This window comes from Myxocyprinus asiaticus, chromosome 18 (genome assembly GCF_019703515.2).
Source record: "Myxocyprinus asiaticus isolate MX2 ecotype Aquarium Trade chromosome 18, UBuf_Myxa_2, whole genome shotgun sequence".
Taxonomy (NCBI): domain Eukaryota; kingdom Metazoa; phylum Chordata; class Actinopteri; order Cypriniformes; family Catostomidae; genus Myxocyprinus; species Myxocyprinus asiaticus.
Window position 1 is genome coordinate 40806773 of NC_059361.1, and position 18654 is coordinate 40825426.

The 18654-nt window shown below is 39.0% G+C and overlaps 1 protein-coding gene across 2 annotated transcripts in view; it reads left to right on the plus strand.

The window, feature by feature from the left end:
* Positions 1–18654, plus strand: part of LOC127456325 (dmX-like protein 2) — a 115084-nt gene that overhangs the window by 79908 nt on the left and 16522 nt on the right. Inside the window, exons 28-32 of one of the 2 annotated variants that reach the window (XM_051724764.1) lie at positions 313–443; positions 1473–1718; positions 2527–2577; positions 16010–16203; positions 18000–18136. In XM_051724764.1, the coding sequence (XP_051580724.1) occupies positions 313–443; positions 1473–1718; positions 2527–2577; positions 16010–16203; positions 18000–18136 (759 nt within the window). The remainder of the gene's footprint in view (positions 1–312; positions 444–1472; positions 1719–2526; positions 2578–16009; positions 16204–17999; positions 18137–18654) is intronic. The other variant, XM_051724765.1, reaches the window with a different exon arrangement.

Genomic DNA, 18654 nt, shown 5'->3' on the forward strand with positions numbered 1-18654 from the left:
GTATGGACTGCTTTTATAGTGTTTTTTTTTTTTTTTTTTTTTTTTTTGACTGACAGAGCATTTTTCAGAATATTTTCTTTTGTGTTCCATGAAAGAAAGAAAGTCATACGAGTTTGGAGCAACACAAGTTTGCGTAAATTATGAGAGAATTTTCATTTTTGGGTAAGCTAACCTTTAAAATGCCTCTAAAGATGTTGTAGGTGCTTGTATTGTTATCTGCATAATAAGAATAATGTTCCATCCTGCTATCTCACACACACACTCTGTACCTGACTTACTCACTCCTGCTGGTGTGTATGTGTGTACGTTCAGCAGTCAGTCGGAGGCCAATCAGTTCACAGGGATGGTGTATCAGGGGCTGTTACTAAGCGACAGGCGTCGACTTCGCACAGAGAGCATTGAGGAACATGCCACACCCACCTCTGCCCCTGCACTGTGGCCGGGTAACAAACATCAGCCTCAACTTGTGATGACACATTCTGTGTGAATAGGACAACAAAACCTTTAAATAAAACACAAATCAAAATGGATCCTATTTACTTTTCTAATAAAGGCCCATGGTGGTATTGTGCACAATTCACAAAATCATTATTCTAAAGATACATTTTTTGTTTTCATAAACGTTCATCAAAATGCCCCTGCGATGGATGGATAGATATGTTTGATGGGTGGATGAATGGATGGATGGACAGATGGATGGATGGATGGACAGATGGATTGATGGATGCATAGATGGATGGATGGATAGATGGATATGTTTGATGGATGGATGGATGGATATGTTTGATGGATGGATGGATGGATGGATGGAAGGATATTTTCGATGGATGGTGGATGTATATGTTTGATGGATAGCTGGATGGGTGGGTGGATGGATGGATGGATGGACAGATGGATTGATTGATTGATGGATGCATGGATTGATGGATGATAGATGGATATGGATGGGTGTACAGATGGACGGACGGACAGAATGTATATGTTTGATGGATGGATGGATGGATGGATGGATGGATGGACGGACAGACAGATGGATGGACAGATGGATGGATGGACAAACAGATGGATGCATGAATGGATGGATTGATAGATGATATGTTTGATTGATGGACGGACGGATAGATTGATGGATGGATGGATAGATTGGATAGATGGACGGCTGGCCAGATGGCAGGATTAATGTGTAGATGGATGGATGGATGGTTAGACAGATTGATTGATTGATTGATGAATGGATGGATGGATGGACAGACAGATTGATTGATGGATGGATGGACAGACAGATTGATTGATTGATGGATGGATAGACAGATTGATAGATAGATGGATGGATGGATGATGGATGGATGGACAGATTGATGGATGGATGGATGGATGGATGGATGGTTGGTTGGGTGGAAAGATGGATGGATGGATGGATGGATTGGTTTTAGTCGTCACTGGCTCATTGTGTGTGTGTTCTCTTTCTGCAGGTGTGTCGTCTCTGATTAGTCTTTTGGCGTGTGCTCAGGGAGATGATAACGTGCATCTGAACGTCATGTTGTGTGAGGCAGTGGTGGCCGTGTATCTAAGTCTGTTGATTCACGGTCTTGGCACACACTCTGGTAACGAGCTCTTCCGGCTGGCTACTCACCCCCTCAACAACCGCATGTGGGCCGCCGTGTTCGGAGGTGGAGCCAAACTTATCGTTAAACCCAAGCGACCTGAAATCGCTCCAGGTGAGTCTGTTGCCCCTGCCCCTAACCCCATCACACCTTTGAGGAGAGCGCAGATGAAGCGCTTTCACACATAATGCCTGGATTGTAAACGTAGGCATTTTATTTTTTGATTTAATGTTTATATTTGACACTTTTTACGTGTGAGAACATGACCCGATGTCAAAATGCAAATAAACTCGAGCAATTTGCTGGCTTAAGTATCTGTAACCTGTCACAGTGTGCAGTCGTTCTGTTATGTGTGTAAAAGTGTTCTTGATCGTCGAGCTGATAATCAGATTTCATCTCTTGTCAGCTGCTCTAAAGGCAGCAGGGTCGGAGGGGTCAGAGGGGGTAAAGGTCACAGCTTCTGACCCACCGGCCCTTGCCGTCAGCCAAGCTCCGCCTCAGACTGAGGCTGATGACCACGATAACATCATCGTTGAAACAGCACAGCCAGAGAGCTGTGAGTAAGAGCTCGGAGGCACTTCCTCCATACAAGAACAGGAAATGAGCTGGGAATGATATACTTCCTGTTTTGTTTAAATTGCCACTTTAAAGACCAGTTAATTAATTTATTCCAGATGGGAAAAAGTGTCTCAGTCCCTGTTAGTGTGTGGAGGGCTGCTGTGTGCATTTGCAGTGCTTTTTGCTTCTCTGAGAATTTTTCATACAAGATTGTTTTTTTGTTTTTACTTTATTATGTTTTGTTTGTTTGTTATGCGTGTTTCATCCAGTTTTTGTTCTTGTGTGCACATTTGGTTTTGTCTCATTTTCATCTCATCTCATTCTTTTGTGTGTGTGTGTGTGTGTGTGTGTGTGACCATCACAGCCATTGTGGAGTCAAACAGACAGACAGAGCTCCAGTCTGACAGTAAATCAGGTACACCGCTGTCTGTCTCTCCTCCTGTCTCTATCTGCTTAGCCTTTTAGCTTGTCTAAACTTCAGTCTGGTCTAGCTTTGTTGTGTGTGTGTGTGTGTGGAGAGATTTGTGCATTCACAGAGATTCTGCCACTCTCTTTCTGTCTGAGCTTTATAGAAAACAGAAATAATTTTGATTACACTTGTTATTTTAGGGATCATATGATGACGGAAAATAGGATTTTTCTTGCTCTTGCAATAAGAGTTTCTTAAGTGTTAATTAAGTGAGAGTAGAGGTCTGCTGCACAGGCATCAAGTTGAAGCCTGAATTTGGCTCATACCAGAGTCCGTGTGACCCGACACAACCGGTACTGTCAAATTTTAAGCCGGAACCTGACTCAAACCTAAAATCTCACTGATCTCACTCTTTAGAATTTCTTCTCCAAGCAAGTCAATTTGTTGCAGTAGGCTTTATTTTATTTAAGCATCATAGGCAACATTAGTAACAGTATTGTAAAAGTAAACATAGAGAGTTTCAACAAGGCACGGCGGCCCCTCAGCACACCAGAGCAAAAGAGTAAAAACATTGGCTAACCGTTTATCAAGTGCTGAAACTTTGCTCGGTGAAGAACAATCTGGAATCATTAGTAACAATGTAAAAGTCACATGAAGTCCTCTTTGCATCCAGACCTTCTTAAGAACATTGAATCTTTGTGATGTCTGCACTAAACAACCTAGACGCAGCACAACAATTTAAACAGAATGCAGTTGTCTCGAATGCATTTATACATTTGTTTGTTTTTTTTGTTTTGTTATTTTTTTTTTACTTGGGACACAGTGTCTAAAAAATACATAGATCCTGTGTGAAATGTTGAGAATCTGCGAGATGCGGTACAACGGTCAAAGACCGACGTTTACAAAAAAAAATCAAGGAAAAACATTGCAGACACACGCAAATATATACGTTCAGTGTGAACAGCTCCTTATTCATCTGTTCATGGGCATCATTTTTTTATTTTTATTAATTACCTGACAACCTGAACCGAACCCGCAGTTATTCTTTAAAAACTGACACAAGCCTGACTAGACTAGATGGCCAAATCTAGACTGTTTGCATGGTCCCGTAGAGCTACTTTTTTCAACATTGTATTTTTTACATTTTGATTTGTAAATGGAGATCAAACAATGCAAGGAATTAATGGTAGCATTAAATGCTCATGAATTCAACATTTGCATAGTATAATTGTTGCAAAAATTGCTAGAATGTTGAGCTTTTTCAATAAATGGAAACCGTTGCTTAACCGTTGGTTAATCATACCATGTTCCTGAAAATAAAAAAAATTTAAAAAAATGAAAATACCTTGTGAACTATCATAATTTGATTTGTTAGCCCTACTGAAAAAAACAATACAGAAATGAATGGTGGTGTAATCCCGTCTTACAACTGACCTGATGAGTCGGTATAGAGTGCTAACATAACATTTGAACATTGAATCAATTGAAACCCCAATCATAAACGCAATAAAATGTAAATGTTTTTTTTTTCTTTTCGTTATTGTGTGTGACGTGTTTAAAGTTAGGGTTGTATTATGAATTACTAAGCTGCATGCACGGGTCAAGACGTGATAACCATTATGGGATTTTTGAATGGCCAGTCCCAATATCTAGAGAGCAGGATGGCTGGTGGCCAATATAATTATTCGAGATGCACACAAAATAGCTGAAACAAAACATGTTTTTAATTAACATTTTTTAATTATTTGACGCAATATTCAAAAACACATATTTAACACAATACTCAATTCACAATTATAATTTTTTTTTTCAATACAACAAGAAACTAACACTTCTGTTCATTATCTGATACAGATCATCTCAAATTGGCCAAAATTGTCAGATTAAATGGCCTGGCCAATATATATCGATCTACTCTATTGGGAACCGAGAACCAGTTCTTATTCAGAACTGGTTAAAAAAAAAATACTGGAACCGTATGATTTTCATTTCTTTCCGTTCCTTTAACAGTTCTTAAATGTGTATTATTCTGACTTGGTGTATTATTTTGTGTGACCATTCAGCGCCACTGCTGATTGAATCAGCAGCGTGAAACACATATGGCAACCAGTCTAGTCTGATTCCTGAACTAATGACTCTTATGAGCTGGTTAATTTGAATCTACTGCTCAAAACATACATTGAGTTCAGTGTAGTCCGATTAAAAAAAACAAATGAATCTTACCAGCCACTGCTTTTTAGTGAATAAAAAAACACACTGAACTGCAAGTCATTAATTTCCTCATGTCCGACTGAAAATAAACCAAGAGCTGTGTTATGTGTACTAAAGGCTTGTAAGACTTAAATCAGAGTAATTACTGGTTGTAATGAAAATGTTATGATTATGAAAACTTAGTAACTTTCAGTAAATTAGGACTGTTTTTGGTGCAAGAAACCTTGACAAATATTATAAGTGGATTTAATAAATATATTGTGAAAAAAGTATGCATATGATGTTTTTAAATTTTGTTCTCAACAAATTCTCAGGCAAGTGCTCTAGAGCTCTGCTCATTTTAAGGACTTTTTACACACCAAGCTCGTTTGGAGCATTTGTTTCGAAACATGGTGCGCTTAGTTTGGTTCGTTTCGACATATGTGAATATGGTAATTTCACTCAGATCTGCACAAAAACAATCAGTCCGAGACCACCTCGATGAGACAGTCTCAGTCCGATTCCAATGGAACCCTTGAGCGGTTTGCTTGTGGTGTTCAACCCAATGAACCAATAAACCAACCAGTTTCCCTTTGATAACCATGAGTTTAATGATAGATCTTGGAGAAGAAATCTGTAGGTCATCACGTCAATGTAATTCATCATCAAAATGTGGATTTAGTTATCTGTTAAATACTGTAAACCCTTTTGGTGACTAGATTAGATATAATCGTTTAACAATTTTAGTATGATCACTTCTCTCTGTTGGATTTAGGGAGCATGAAATATAACTAGATAGGTAAAGTTTGTCAAGACAAACTTTGATATTGGCTTGACAAAGTCTTGTCTGAAAGTTTTGATGGTTATACAGACATTAGAGTAAGACAAAAAGATTGATGGATGGATAGATGGATGGACAATATGGTTATACTTGCTAGGGTGTTCAATCTGGCCATGTGCGAGTTTGTTTACATTTTTTGGCAGCTGGAATTTGAATAGTCTTGGTCCATTTGAACATTCTGTCAATGTAAGTCTATGGGATTTATTTAGGGATTTGATCATCTGCTGTGCGAAAACCGTAATTCCGATCTGTTAGAAAGGTCATAGCAACCCGAGTCAGAACAGTCTGAAGGTCTGTGCCAAGTTCTGTGGATGTAGCTTGAAAGCTGTAGGAGGAATTACAAGTGATAATAACAGTATTTTGGCTTTGTCAAGCCAACATAACTAGCGCATCAGTTATCATTTGAAACATTTTTATGTGGCTTTACACTCTGTGCTGTGTGTGCGTGTTAGAGAGCGAGCGAGAGAGAGAGCTCTGCGCTCTGTGACCCTGACAACAGGCACTTTTCAATGTAGAAACAACACAAAAGCAACTAATGACAGATACAAATAACCATGACATAAATCATACAACTCGTATCCATCGGAATGACGGATGTTTATTTGTAGCGCAACTTCTGATTGGACCGCGCATTCTGAACCGTGATATAAACAATACAATGAGCTAAATCCCAAAACAGCGTGCAAACATTCTGACCAATCGGGAGACAGTTTGCTCACATGTGACTTTTACTAACACAATTTTGGCCTAGTTAAAGCATTCCAAACCAAGGAGAAAATGCAACATTTTGACAATTTTAGCCCGTTTTGGAACAAATCAAATGAGCTTTTGGTCTGAAAATTCCAAAGGCCACATTCACTTAAAATAACACCATGATTAAGGTTTTATTTTCATACTTGTCAGCTCTGGCATTTTGTCAAAGTGTTTTTTGGCATAGCTCTTAGAGCAGTTCCTTTGATCAACACACACAGAGTGAATTTAATCTGCCATCAGCTCTTTTTCCAAAATCAACCCTCACATACACGCAAGCGAGAGTGTCTCTTTGAACATTTCTTTTCAAGGTTCAACAATTTAAGGATAATATTTGAGGTGAGTCTTCTTTTCAGATGTGTCTGCAGTCAAAGCAGATAAACACACATTCCACACTGTCAGAATGAAAATGTGCTTTAAATGTCAATGAGACACCCTTCAGCACACAGAAAACACATCAACACACACTGAGAGAGAGAATCATAGTCCAGCCACCTGAAGAGATGAGATTGACTTTATCTGTAAACTGCATTTCAAAAGTGTGTTTGAAAGTGCACGTGTGTGTGTGCAGTGTGTGGGTGTGAGGTAACTGATGGCATGACACTCCACATCACAATAAATAACCCACAATCATTATCATAATGTTGCATTTTAATGTATTTGTGTGATGTTAGAACTGAGTCCCACATCCCTTGCTTATTGTTGTGCTGGTGTTATTGTGTTTGTTAGTTGTACTTGATGAAGTGAAACAGGATAACCGTGTAAGAAAGATGTTAGAAATCACTTTCCAGCTGAGATCTAAAAGTCCCTATGAGCTTTATTAGCCATAAATGAGTTATGAGTGAAGACATACATCTGTAATGATGAACGGCCTGTGTGAATGTGTTTACTCATCAATGTCTGCTCTCATTGTACAGTGTGTTCAGACTCTTTCACAGTGCAGAGTGCTACTGTTCTCACTATACTGACAGCATGTCTGTCTCTCTGCCTGGATCGCTTTCTTTTTTCTCTCTGTCTCTCAGTTTTCAATTTCAAAGAAAGTGCTTTATTAACATGAATATAGTTTACATTCTGTTTTCCACACAATATTTATATAAAAAATATATTTTTTAATAGTTTCCCTGTCTGGCTATGTTCTGAATGGAGTACTAACATATGGCATACTACATACTACACATAAATACTGCTTACTATTTAAAAAAAAAGTAACAAAAAAATCATGTAAAACAATATACAATATGCATTTAAAACAAATAATAACACCCTGTCTACACTGGACGTGAGCGATGTCACATTGCAATGCCTTGAGGCTGTCTACACTGGACACGTCGAAACAAATTTTCGAAAGCGTTTGTTTTTCTTGTTGGCAGGAGTAGCGCTAGTGCGTGCAGTGAAAATGGCGACACGACTTGCGTATCTCGTGTAGACAGCATCGTTTATTATAATGGGAGTGATTTGCTTTTGTCACGTCATACGCTTCACTCGTGTATGGTTTAGACAGTGTTAAACACATCAGCAAATTCAAAATCAAAATATCAAATTAGAAAACACAACGCCAAATCCTGAAACACAACAGCAAGTCAGAAAACATAAGAACAAGTCAGTCGAAATGGAAAGGGTAGGTACCATAGCTTCTCACCTGATTGGCTGTGTGGATGGTATCTAGCCCTGCCTTCACAATTGGTTCACTGCCCACTTGCGTGATTATTTCATATTCTTTCGTTTCTGAAAAACTAAATTATTTGGAGTGGTTTCTCACGCAGTAAAACAGTAACAGGACACTTTAGAACACAATGAGCAAGACCAGCAAGTGGGATAAAGTTAAAGGTGCACTCAGTAATTTTTTCCTCATTAAAAAAGTTGAACTCCTAAAGACATGAATTGTAATTTTGCAATATACACTACCGGTCAAATGTTTTGAAACACTTGACTGAAATGTTTCTCATGATCTTAAAAATCTTTTGATCTGAAGGCGTATGCTTAAATGTTTGAAATTAGTTTTGTAGACAAAAATATAATTGTGCCACCATATTAATTTATTTCATTATAAAACTAAAATTTAATTTAAAAAAAACTTTTTTTTGAAATTGATGACTTGGATCAAATAATAAAGAAAAGCAGCCAATAAGTGCCCAACATAGATGGGAACTCCTTCAATACTGTTTAAAAAGCATCTCAGGGTGATACCTCAAGAAGTTGGTTGAGAAAATGTCAAGAGTACATGTCTGCAAATTCTAGGCAAAGGGTGACTATGCAGAAATATAACACAGTTTTGAATTATTTTGGATTTTGTTTAGTCACAACATAATTCCCATAGTTCCATTTATGTTATTCCATAGTTTTGATGACTTCACTATTATTCTAAAATGTGAAGAAAAAACAATTATAATAAAGAATGAGTAAGTGTTTCAAAACTTTTGATCGATAGTGTATATATAAAATCATGACCTCTCACATTAAAATGAAGACTCCAGTCATATCAGTAACCAATATGGAGGGGGGGAAACAACTCTAAAATTCACAAATATATTATTTTCATATTCTAAAGGTTGTAGTAGGCTGCTAATGACTTACTTTAGGTGAAATTTTCCCAGTATGTGCAATTAAACAAATAAAGTTTCATTATTTATTTTTTATAAATCACTGAAATTCATAAAATGTATGTAAAAATGACATCTTGATGAATTGTAGTGTTTTAGTTTTTTCCTAAAATAATTAAATATTGTTATTCTGCTTCAAATTTAATTGTTGCTTGTATGGTTTTGATGCCCCCAGTTGCAGTTCACTAGAAAAATAAGTGAAGTGAGTTCAGTATTGACCACATTTCTCATGTAGTCAGCTTCTTCTCAATCTTCAGCTCCATCCTTTGTTTTGTCTTGGTTAAAGCATCATCTGTAAGTTGATTCTTCATTATATAATGCTTGATGATACATATTTACATGTATTTGTGATATCAAGTTTACTGGAAGCTTTGATTTAATGTCATTCTGGTGATAGCCTTTAGTTATTAGCTTAGCTTTTCTTTGAAATTGCACTTGATGTGTTAATTGTAATTTACTTTGATGACATAACCTCTTTATATGAGTCAGTGTCTGTATTTGTTGTTATTTTGCTTAGTTATTTGATAATCTCTTTTAAGTGGATTGTTTTTATTGATTTCATTCAGGGTATTTTTTAGATATAGTCTTTAGAGCTATTTAAATGTATATTCTTTTTTCAATGGATAATTCATCCTGACTCATTACGTTTTATTCACTGTTTTTACAGTTTCACTTCTAATTCATAATGTACCTGGCATTTTATTAAACGGCAAAGACTAAGATGAATTCTGACTCGTCTGTACTTTATGGATGGAGTTTGGCTGGCTGTTCAGTTGTGTTTGCACACGCAACGAGAACAGAACAGTGAAAAGATGATGAATCCTAGAAGCAAAACAAGTTACATGGAAGAAGATTGCAGTCATAATTGTGCCATGAACCAAGATGAGAAGCTTACCGCCCCTACAGAGGTTAGCTCAGAGAAAACCATGTTCACAGTGGACCAAGCATCATAGGCAGGCTCAAAAAGCTCTTGTTCATCACGATTATCACAATTGTCACGATCACCAAGGATGTCAGCTAGCATGGCAGCAGCCACTGCTCGGGCTCAAGCAGAAGCAGCACAAACTCGTGCGTTGTTAGTAAAGAAAGAGAATGCTATCAAACTCGACAAAATTAAGTTAGAAATGACCCATAAACTGGACAAAGCTAAAATGGAAGGAGATTTGGAGGTGCTCCAGTGCGAAAAGGAACAAGCCGCTGCTCTGGCCCAGGCAGAAGTGCTGGAAGCAGCCGAGGTAGCAATTGAGGACAGTATTTCCAGTGCTAATTTCTCTGTGCCTTCACATAGCAAAGTGGAGCACACCAAAGACTATGTTGAACCACTAAGTGAACTTGGTGAACTTAAATAAGCCACAAGAAACAGACATGCAGAAATCAAATTGCATTAACGAACTGTATCCTGAGGCCTCAGACCCTATCTGCACTGGTCATAGTCTCATTAAAATGAATCCCGTACCGCATACCTAAACTGAGCTGTCATCTCAGCCACATGATCTATCATTCAGAGATGAAGTTAAACAGGAAACACATGATCCTCATATTTCATGTTTCTCTAAGAGAGAACCAATCTCAACATGGCCACATTTAATGCCATTTTGCCCGACAGAAGCCTCAGTTATGTTGGACTTTGCAAAATATTTAGCACGTTGGGAGCTTGTAAATACAAGTCTTGTTAAGTTTGATGACAGACCTTGGAATTTTAGTGCATGGAAATCAGCCTTTGATGGAGCCACACAGGGTTTGGGCCAGACGACTGGTGAAGAGCTGGACCTGCTTGTTAAGTGGCTCGGCAAAGAATCATCTGACCATGTGAGGAGGTTACAGTTATTCCATGTCAGTGATCCTAAGGCAGCACTGTACATTGCCTGGAAAGATTAACAGAATGTTACGGTGCACCTGAGATAATTGAAAATGCACTTTTCCAAAGGTTAGAAAGTTTTCCAGAGTCCTTAGCAAAGACGTCAATTAAGAGAATTAGACAGATCTCTTGACGGAATTTCAGGTAGCGAAACAAGACAGCTGTCTGCCTGGCCTAGCATATCTGGATACTGCTAGAGGAATAAATCCCATAGTAGAAAAGCTACGCCACTTTCTTCAAGAGAAATGGCTCTCTCATGACATGAAATACAAAGAACAGTATAAAGTCTCCTTTCCTCCTTTCTGGTATTTCGTTAGCTTTGTCTGTTGTGAGGCAAAGGCCAGAAATGATCCAATCTTCGCAATTACCAATCCTCCTAAGGGTGATAAATTCTTGAGTAAACACAACAAGCAGAGGATACCCATTTCCGTTCATAAAACTGATGTTTCTCAAAAGGCTTACTACAGTAAGGAATCAGGTACCAGTGAAGAAAACCCTAAAAACTGCCCAATACACAACAAACCTCACCCAGTGAGGATGTGTCGCGCTTTCCGGGGGAAGCCACTGGAAGTACGCAAGGCCTACCTGAAGGAACATGGTATCTGCTTTCGATGTTCTTTCCACCTTGCATGCAATAGCTGCAGTAAAGTATACAGAATGTGACAGTGAAGACCACACTGCTGCCCTTCCCCAGGACCACCACCATGGGTCTCCAAAAGTTTAGCCCCCTCTTCAGAGCATGACGGGGAGGAAGAACTATCAACACCTCCTGTGAGTCGTGCCTGTACCAAAGTCTGTGGGGAAGGGTCATCAGCTAAATCTTGTTCAAAGATATGCTTGGTGAGAGTTTATCCTAAGGGAAGACCAGAAGCTGCTGTCAAGATGTATGCAGTGCTCGATGACCAGAGCAATATATCGCTAGTGAGATCGCAGTTCTTTGAGCTTTTCTACATAAACAGTCATGTTTCTCCTTATCACTTGAAAACCTGTGCTGGAGATGTAAGCTCAGCATAGTTCTAGCGGGAAGACTACCAGCTGTACATCATCGCACCATTAGCTAGGTAACTCCTAGCCAATCATATGTAAGCCATTGTTTTATAAGTCTGCTCACAATCTATCACATTGCTGTTTCAGTGCGCAAACCCGGCAACCTCCACCACCCCACCACCACCAGTTGAGTACCATCCTGCACGGGGGTAGGCTCCTCGCCCCTGCCATCTCCGGCAGGATATGACGGTTCCGAGTACAACTTCTTCAGACTGCCAGATGGGGCTTACGACAAAGAGAGACATTAAATTTCTGTTTTATATTCATCAAATAAATGTCATCTTAAATTTCACTCAAGTCTGCGAGTCTTCCTGATAGAACTATTGAAGCTTCTGGAAGGAGAGCTGATGGATTTCAGATAGAGCCTGTTAGTGGTGACATTAGCCTGATGCTTCCTACTCTAATCAAGTGCAACAATATACCAGTTGATAGGGCAGAAATACCTACCCCTGAGGTAGCTCGTAATCATCCTCATTTTAGAAGGATAGCCTCTGAGATTACAGAAATGGATGATGGTGCCCAGATCCTCTTGCTGTTGGGCCAAGATGCCTTGAGGGTTCATAAGGTGAGACGTCAGATAAATGGGCCTCAAGACGCTCCTTTTGCTCTTAAAACAGACTTAGGCTGGGTCACAGTGGGAGATGTATGTTTGGGTAATTCACACAAACCAAGTGTGTTGAGTTACAAGACACATGTGCTAGACAATGGCAGAACCTCATATTTTTCCACATGTGAAAGTCACATCAACTTGAAAGAGAGCTTAAATCTCAGAGTTGAAGAACAGGGCATCCCTCATATCTACAAGGGTGAGTGTGTAAGCAGAGAAAGTCACCTTGGCTGTTCGGTGTTCAGACGCACAAGGGATGATAACAAGCTTGCTCTATCTGTTGAGGATCGTCTCTTCCTGGAGATCATGGACAAAGAGTTCTTTAGCGATAGTGACAATAGCTGGGTGGGTCCTCTCCCTTTTAGTTACCCAAGGCCTCTACTTCCCAATAACAGAGAGCATGCTCTTACTTGGCTCTACTCTCTTCATCACACTTTGCTAAAAAGACCAGAGATGAAACAGCAGTTCACAGACTTCATGCAAAGGTTGTTGATCATGCAGAGTATGCTTCTCTTCTAAGTGACGACCAGGAACGCTGGTATTTACCATTCTTTAGGGTTTATCATCCTAAAAAGCCCAACCAAATTTGAGTGGTGTTTGATTCCAGTGCCAATATCAGGGTCTCTCACTGAATAGTGTCTTCTTGACAGGACCAGATTCAAACAATAGCCTGTTAGGCGTGCTGATTCGATTCAGAAAGGAGCCTGTTGCTGTGACTGTCGATATACAGCAGATGATCCACTGTTTCACAGTAAAGGAGGACCACAGAGATTATTTGAGGTTCTTATGTTTCTGTGACAATAATCTCAACAAGGATTTAATTGAATGTCAGATGAAAGTCCATGTATTCGGAAATAGCTCCTCCCCAGCGGTGGCGATCTATGGACTTCGTCGAACTGCTAAAGAGGGAGAGCTTGTGCATGGAACTGAAACCTGCAACTTTGTGAAGAGAGATTTCTATGTGGATGACAGTCTGAGATCATTCCCTACCGCTTTTGAAGCTGTTGAGAGGACAACAGTTTTTAGTTTACAGGACACAAGCGTCCCTGGCAGAATCAAATCTAAGGCTTCACAAGATAATGTCAAACAGCCAGTCAGTGTTGCCAGATTTTGCACCAGAAGACTGTGTCAAAGCTGTCAAAGATCTCGATCTCAGAGTTGAAACCATGCCTGTTCAACGCAGTCTTGGACTGAAATGGGAAATATCTACAGATACTTATACATTCCACTCACCAGCTAACAGTAAACCTCCGAACCGTCATGGCATTCTCTCCACGGTTAATAGCTTGTATGATCCTTTAGGCTTTGCAGCACCTGTCACAATTCAAGGAAGATTCCTGCTGAGAGAGCTGTCAAAAAGAATCGATAATTGGGATGAGCCCCTCCCAGAAGAGAAGTGCAGGGAGTGGGAAATGTGGAGAGATTCTTTGCAGGAGCTGGAAAGAATTCATGTTCGGAGGACATACAGCTGTACAATGTACTGAGCTATGTATATTCTCGGATGCCTCTTTCATGGCCATTGGAGCAGTGGCATGCCTCAAGAGTATCCATGAAGATGGACAGAGTGACGTTGGTTCGTCTTATTCTTCTAAAAGACATTCAGGTTCCCTGTAACGAGTGGTCTATGGCTCTTGTGTCCAAAGTCTTCCCAAGTGCTGATAGTAGAGTACGCAATGTTCAGTTGAAAGTCTCTAAAAATGGATCTGGAAAGGATTTAAAGTATCTCAGACCAGTTACCGAGGTTATTCTTCTATTATCTAAGGAAAATTAAATTGAGAGTTAAATGAGACATCAGGATGTCTGGCGGGGAGTATTCCGCTCTAAATTTAATTGTTGTTTGTATGGATTTGATGTCCCCTAGTTGCAGTACTCTAGAAAAATAAGTCAAATGAGTTCAGTATTGATCACATTTCTCATGTAGTCAGCTTCTTCTCAATCTTCAGCTCCATCCTTTGTTTTGTCTTGGTTAAAGCATAATTGTTAAGTTGATTCTTCTTTATATAATGTTTGATGATACATCTTTATGTGTATTTGTGATATCAAGTTTACTGGAAGCTTTAGTGGTAATTCAAATTTACCATGATGAGATTACCTCTTTTTACAAGTCATTGTCTGTATTTGTTGTTATTTTCCTTAGTTATTTGATAATCTCATTTATTGATTTCATTCAGGGTATTTTCAGATATATGCTTCAGAACTATTTACATGTATATTCTTTTGTCATTGGATAATTCATCCTGACTCATTACTATTTTTACAGTTTCACTCCTAATTCATAATGTACATGGCATCTTATTAAATGGCAAAGACTAAGATGAATCGTGACTCGTCTGTACTTTATGGATGGAGTTTGGCTGGCTGTTAAATTGTTTGCACACGTGACGAGAACAGTATAACTGTATACTGTAAATGGTTGTTAAGTTAGAACATGCAAGTCAACTAAATGAACGCTTGGATGCCACTAACATTTTAGCACAGTTTGTGGACTTTTTAGGTGGTCCCTTACGTAGGTGGATACAGTTCCTGAAACTTAATCCTGCTTGCTGTTTTTGCTCTGTGTTCTTGAGTGATTATGTTACTGATTGAGAAACAACTCCAAATGATTCCGTTTTTCAGACAGTGAGCTTTTGGCATGGATTTTGAAATAATTAGTGAACCTATCGTGAAGAAAGGGCTAGATACCATCCACACAGCCAATCAGGTGTGAAGCTATGGTACCCACCCTTTCCATTCTGACTGATTAGCAGTTGTGTTTTCTGACGTGTGATTTTGCACTTTACGACCACTGTTCACATTACTTTGTAATGGAAAACCTGGAAATATCAGGAACATTTTAAATTGTGTTTTCCAGGCCTTAAAACTTCATGGAAATTAATAATATCTTAAAAAGTAATGGAAAATTATAAAATGTATGTGTTATTGTTTTTAAGCAAAAAAAAAAAAAAAAGAATGTAGTTATGCCCTGCTATAAAATATTTTAATGGGTGGATATTGCTCTTGCGTAGAGCTTGAGTTGTCAAAGTTGCTCGCAAGCCATAGTGAGGTTCAATATGGGGGTAAATTGTCCTTTTTGAGTCGGTTCTATTCAATCAATCAGTCAAACCATTCATATATCGGTCTGAATTATTCACTTGCAAATCACTGAATCAAAATGATTTAAAAACAAAAATCCTTATCCTGTATTTTCCTGGAAATTCATTGGTTAACAAGTGTTTCCTTTTAACTCAGTTTGATCAAATAGTAATGTAGGTGTTAAAAAGTGCAGCTGATATTTACTTTTTTTAATTTTTTTTTTACTGACTGTAATGTCAGTTTATACAGTATTCTGTGCAGTGTGCTGTTGTATTCTAAACATTTTGGCAAGTGTATTAGGTCATCTGGATAGTCCAAGCTTACAAATTTGCATACTGTATTCAGTACACATACTGCATACTACTTTTTTCCCCTAGAAGTGGTAGATGTATCCCATTCCAAATATACCTGTCTCCATGTTTAGCAGACGTGTTTCTCACTCTCTGTCTTTGTCTGTTTTGTCTCTCGTCCAGCGGTCCCTCCCCCAACCCCTCCTGCTGAGGATGTGGACCGGCAGCGCCGCAGGTTTAATATGCGAATGCTGGTTCCGGGACGTCCAGTTAAAGAGACTCCAGCCACCCCTCCGCCAGTCCCAGTGGAGCGGCCCACCTATAAAGAGAAGTTCATCCCACCTGAGCTCAGCATGTGGGACTACTTTGTGGCCAAAGTAAGATTATAGAAATGTAAATGTTTAAACTGGCCATTAAGAAATAATTGTTTTGAAAAAATTTTAATTTGAAAAATATGTCTTTATTGTTTATCCTTTTGAATTTGTATTCAGAATATTCACAAAAATATAACCTTTAATTGAAGTAATCTAATTGAAAGGGGGGTGGGGGGGGGGTCTCATTTGCCACAATTATTGGCACCCCTAGAAATTCTCATGTGTAAAACATATCTGAAGTATATTCCCATTAATATTTTACATTTTTTAGTACACCGGGGTGACTAGGAACATGAAATTGTTCAGCCATGACTTCCTTTTTCACATGGCATAATTATGAGGTAACACACAGACCAAATTCCTTTAGTCATCCATCACAATGGGTAAGACCAAAGAATATAGTTATGATGTGCGGCAAAATGTTGTTGAGCATCACAAAACGGGAAGAGGCTATAAGAAAATAGCTAAAACATTGAAAATGCCCATTTCCACCATCAGGACAATAAATAAGAAGTTCCAATCAACTGGAGATTTTACGAATTGGCCTGGAAGAGGACGTGTGTCTATATTGTCTCCATGCATGGTGAGGAGGATGGTTTGAGTGGCCAAAAATTCTCCAAGGATCGCAGCTGGAGAATTGCAGAAATTAGTTGGGTCTTGGGGTCAGAAGGTCTCCAAAACTGCAATCAGATGTCACCTACATCACCACAAGTTGTTTGGGAGGGTTTCAAGAAAAAAGCCTCTGCTCTTATCCTACAACAAACTCAAGTGTCTTCAGTTTGCCAGACAGTACTGGAACTTCAAATGGGACCGGGTTCTATGGTCAGATAAAACAAAAATATTTTGGCAGCAAACACCAGAGATGGATTTGGTGCACACAGAGAGGTAGCCATATGGAAAAGCACCTCATGCCCATGGTTAAATATGGTGGTGGATTTTTAATGTTGTAGGGCTGTTTTTATGTTCGGAGACACGGCATCGTGGACTCAAATACCAACAGATAAAAAATAAAAACCTGACTGCCTCTGCCAGAGAGCTTATAATGGGCCATGGTTGGATCTTCCAGCAGGACAATGATCCAAAACAAACATCAAAATCCACACAAAAAATGGTTTATTGACCACAAAATTAAGGTTCTGCCATGGCCATCCCAGCCCCCTGACCTGAACCCCATAGAAAACCTGTGGGGTGAACTGAAGAGGAGAGTCCACCAGCGTGGACCTCAGAATTTGAAGGATCTGGAGAGATTCTGTATGGAGGATTGGTCTCAGACCCCTTGCCATGTGTTCACCAGCCTCATTAGGCATTTTAGGAGAAGACAGAGCTGTTATCCTGGCAAAGGGAGGTTGCACAAAGTATTTAATAAAAGGGTGCCAATAATTGTGCCACACATATATTTGACAAAAAAAAAAAAAAAAATTGTTTGATATCCATTAGAGGTTAGATTTTGGAATGAAGATCAAAAGGATAAACAATAAAGACATGTTTTGCATAGTCTTCTTTGCTCATATTTACCAAGGGTGCCAATATTTTTTGGCCACAACTGTATGGTCTCAAACTAATAGTCATGGACTAAAACCCACAAAACACAATTTCTACTTTATGGGGTCTTTAATAATTGTTATTTACAATGTCTAGGTCTGAGTTGGTTAGTTGTGTTATATAACTTAAGCATTAACACTGTGTCTCTGGTGGATTTTGCTTTGTTTACAGTTTGTGAATCTGATATCTTTGTATTACACTTGGAAGGACATGTATCAGAGAAACTAACTGTCTTGATTTCTTTGTGTCCCCTTCAGCCCTTCTTGCCTCTGTCTGACAGTGGGGCTCTGTATGATTCAGATGAGAGCGGTGCTAGTGATAATGAGGATGATGATGATGATGCCTTCCTCTCTGACACACAGATGACTGAACACTCTGATCCAGACTCCTACAGGTCAGACCTCAAACGGATCAGAACACATTACTATTGAGTTATTATTGTATTTAACAGCTAAAACTAATATTATTGTTAAATACTTATAGTGAAAAAAATTTTATGAACTCAAATAAAAATAATTACAAATCTTTATTGTAAAAGCATTTTGATTAACTTTGTTTTCGATACGTACATTTTCACCAAGAATAGGAAGCAGAGTGAGGTAATTACTAAGAGGGGACAGAGTGCTGCAAATACATTGGCGGGGCCAGGCACAGAGGGAGGTAAAAAAAGGAGGCGGGACCTGAATGTGTTAATAGGTAGTCCGTGTCAAAGTGACAATCTCAGACCCCATTTGCACCTGGTATTAAGATGCATTTCAGGTGATCCGATCACAAGTGGTCAGCACTAAATAATGGTGTTAACAGGGTCTAAAACGTTTTGTGATCAGATCACAAAAACACATATGGACGTAGTCAAAAACCGCACATTTTGAGGTGACCATGTCACATTTGAGGTGTAAACGCTTATCTATC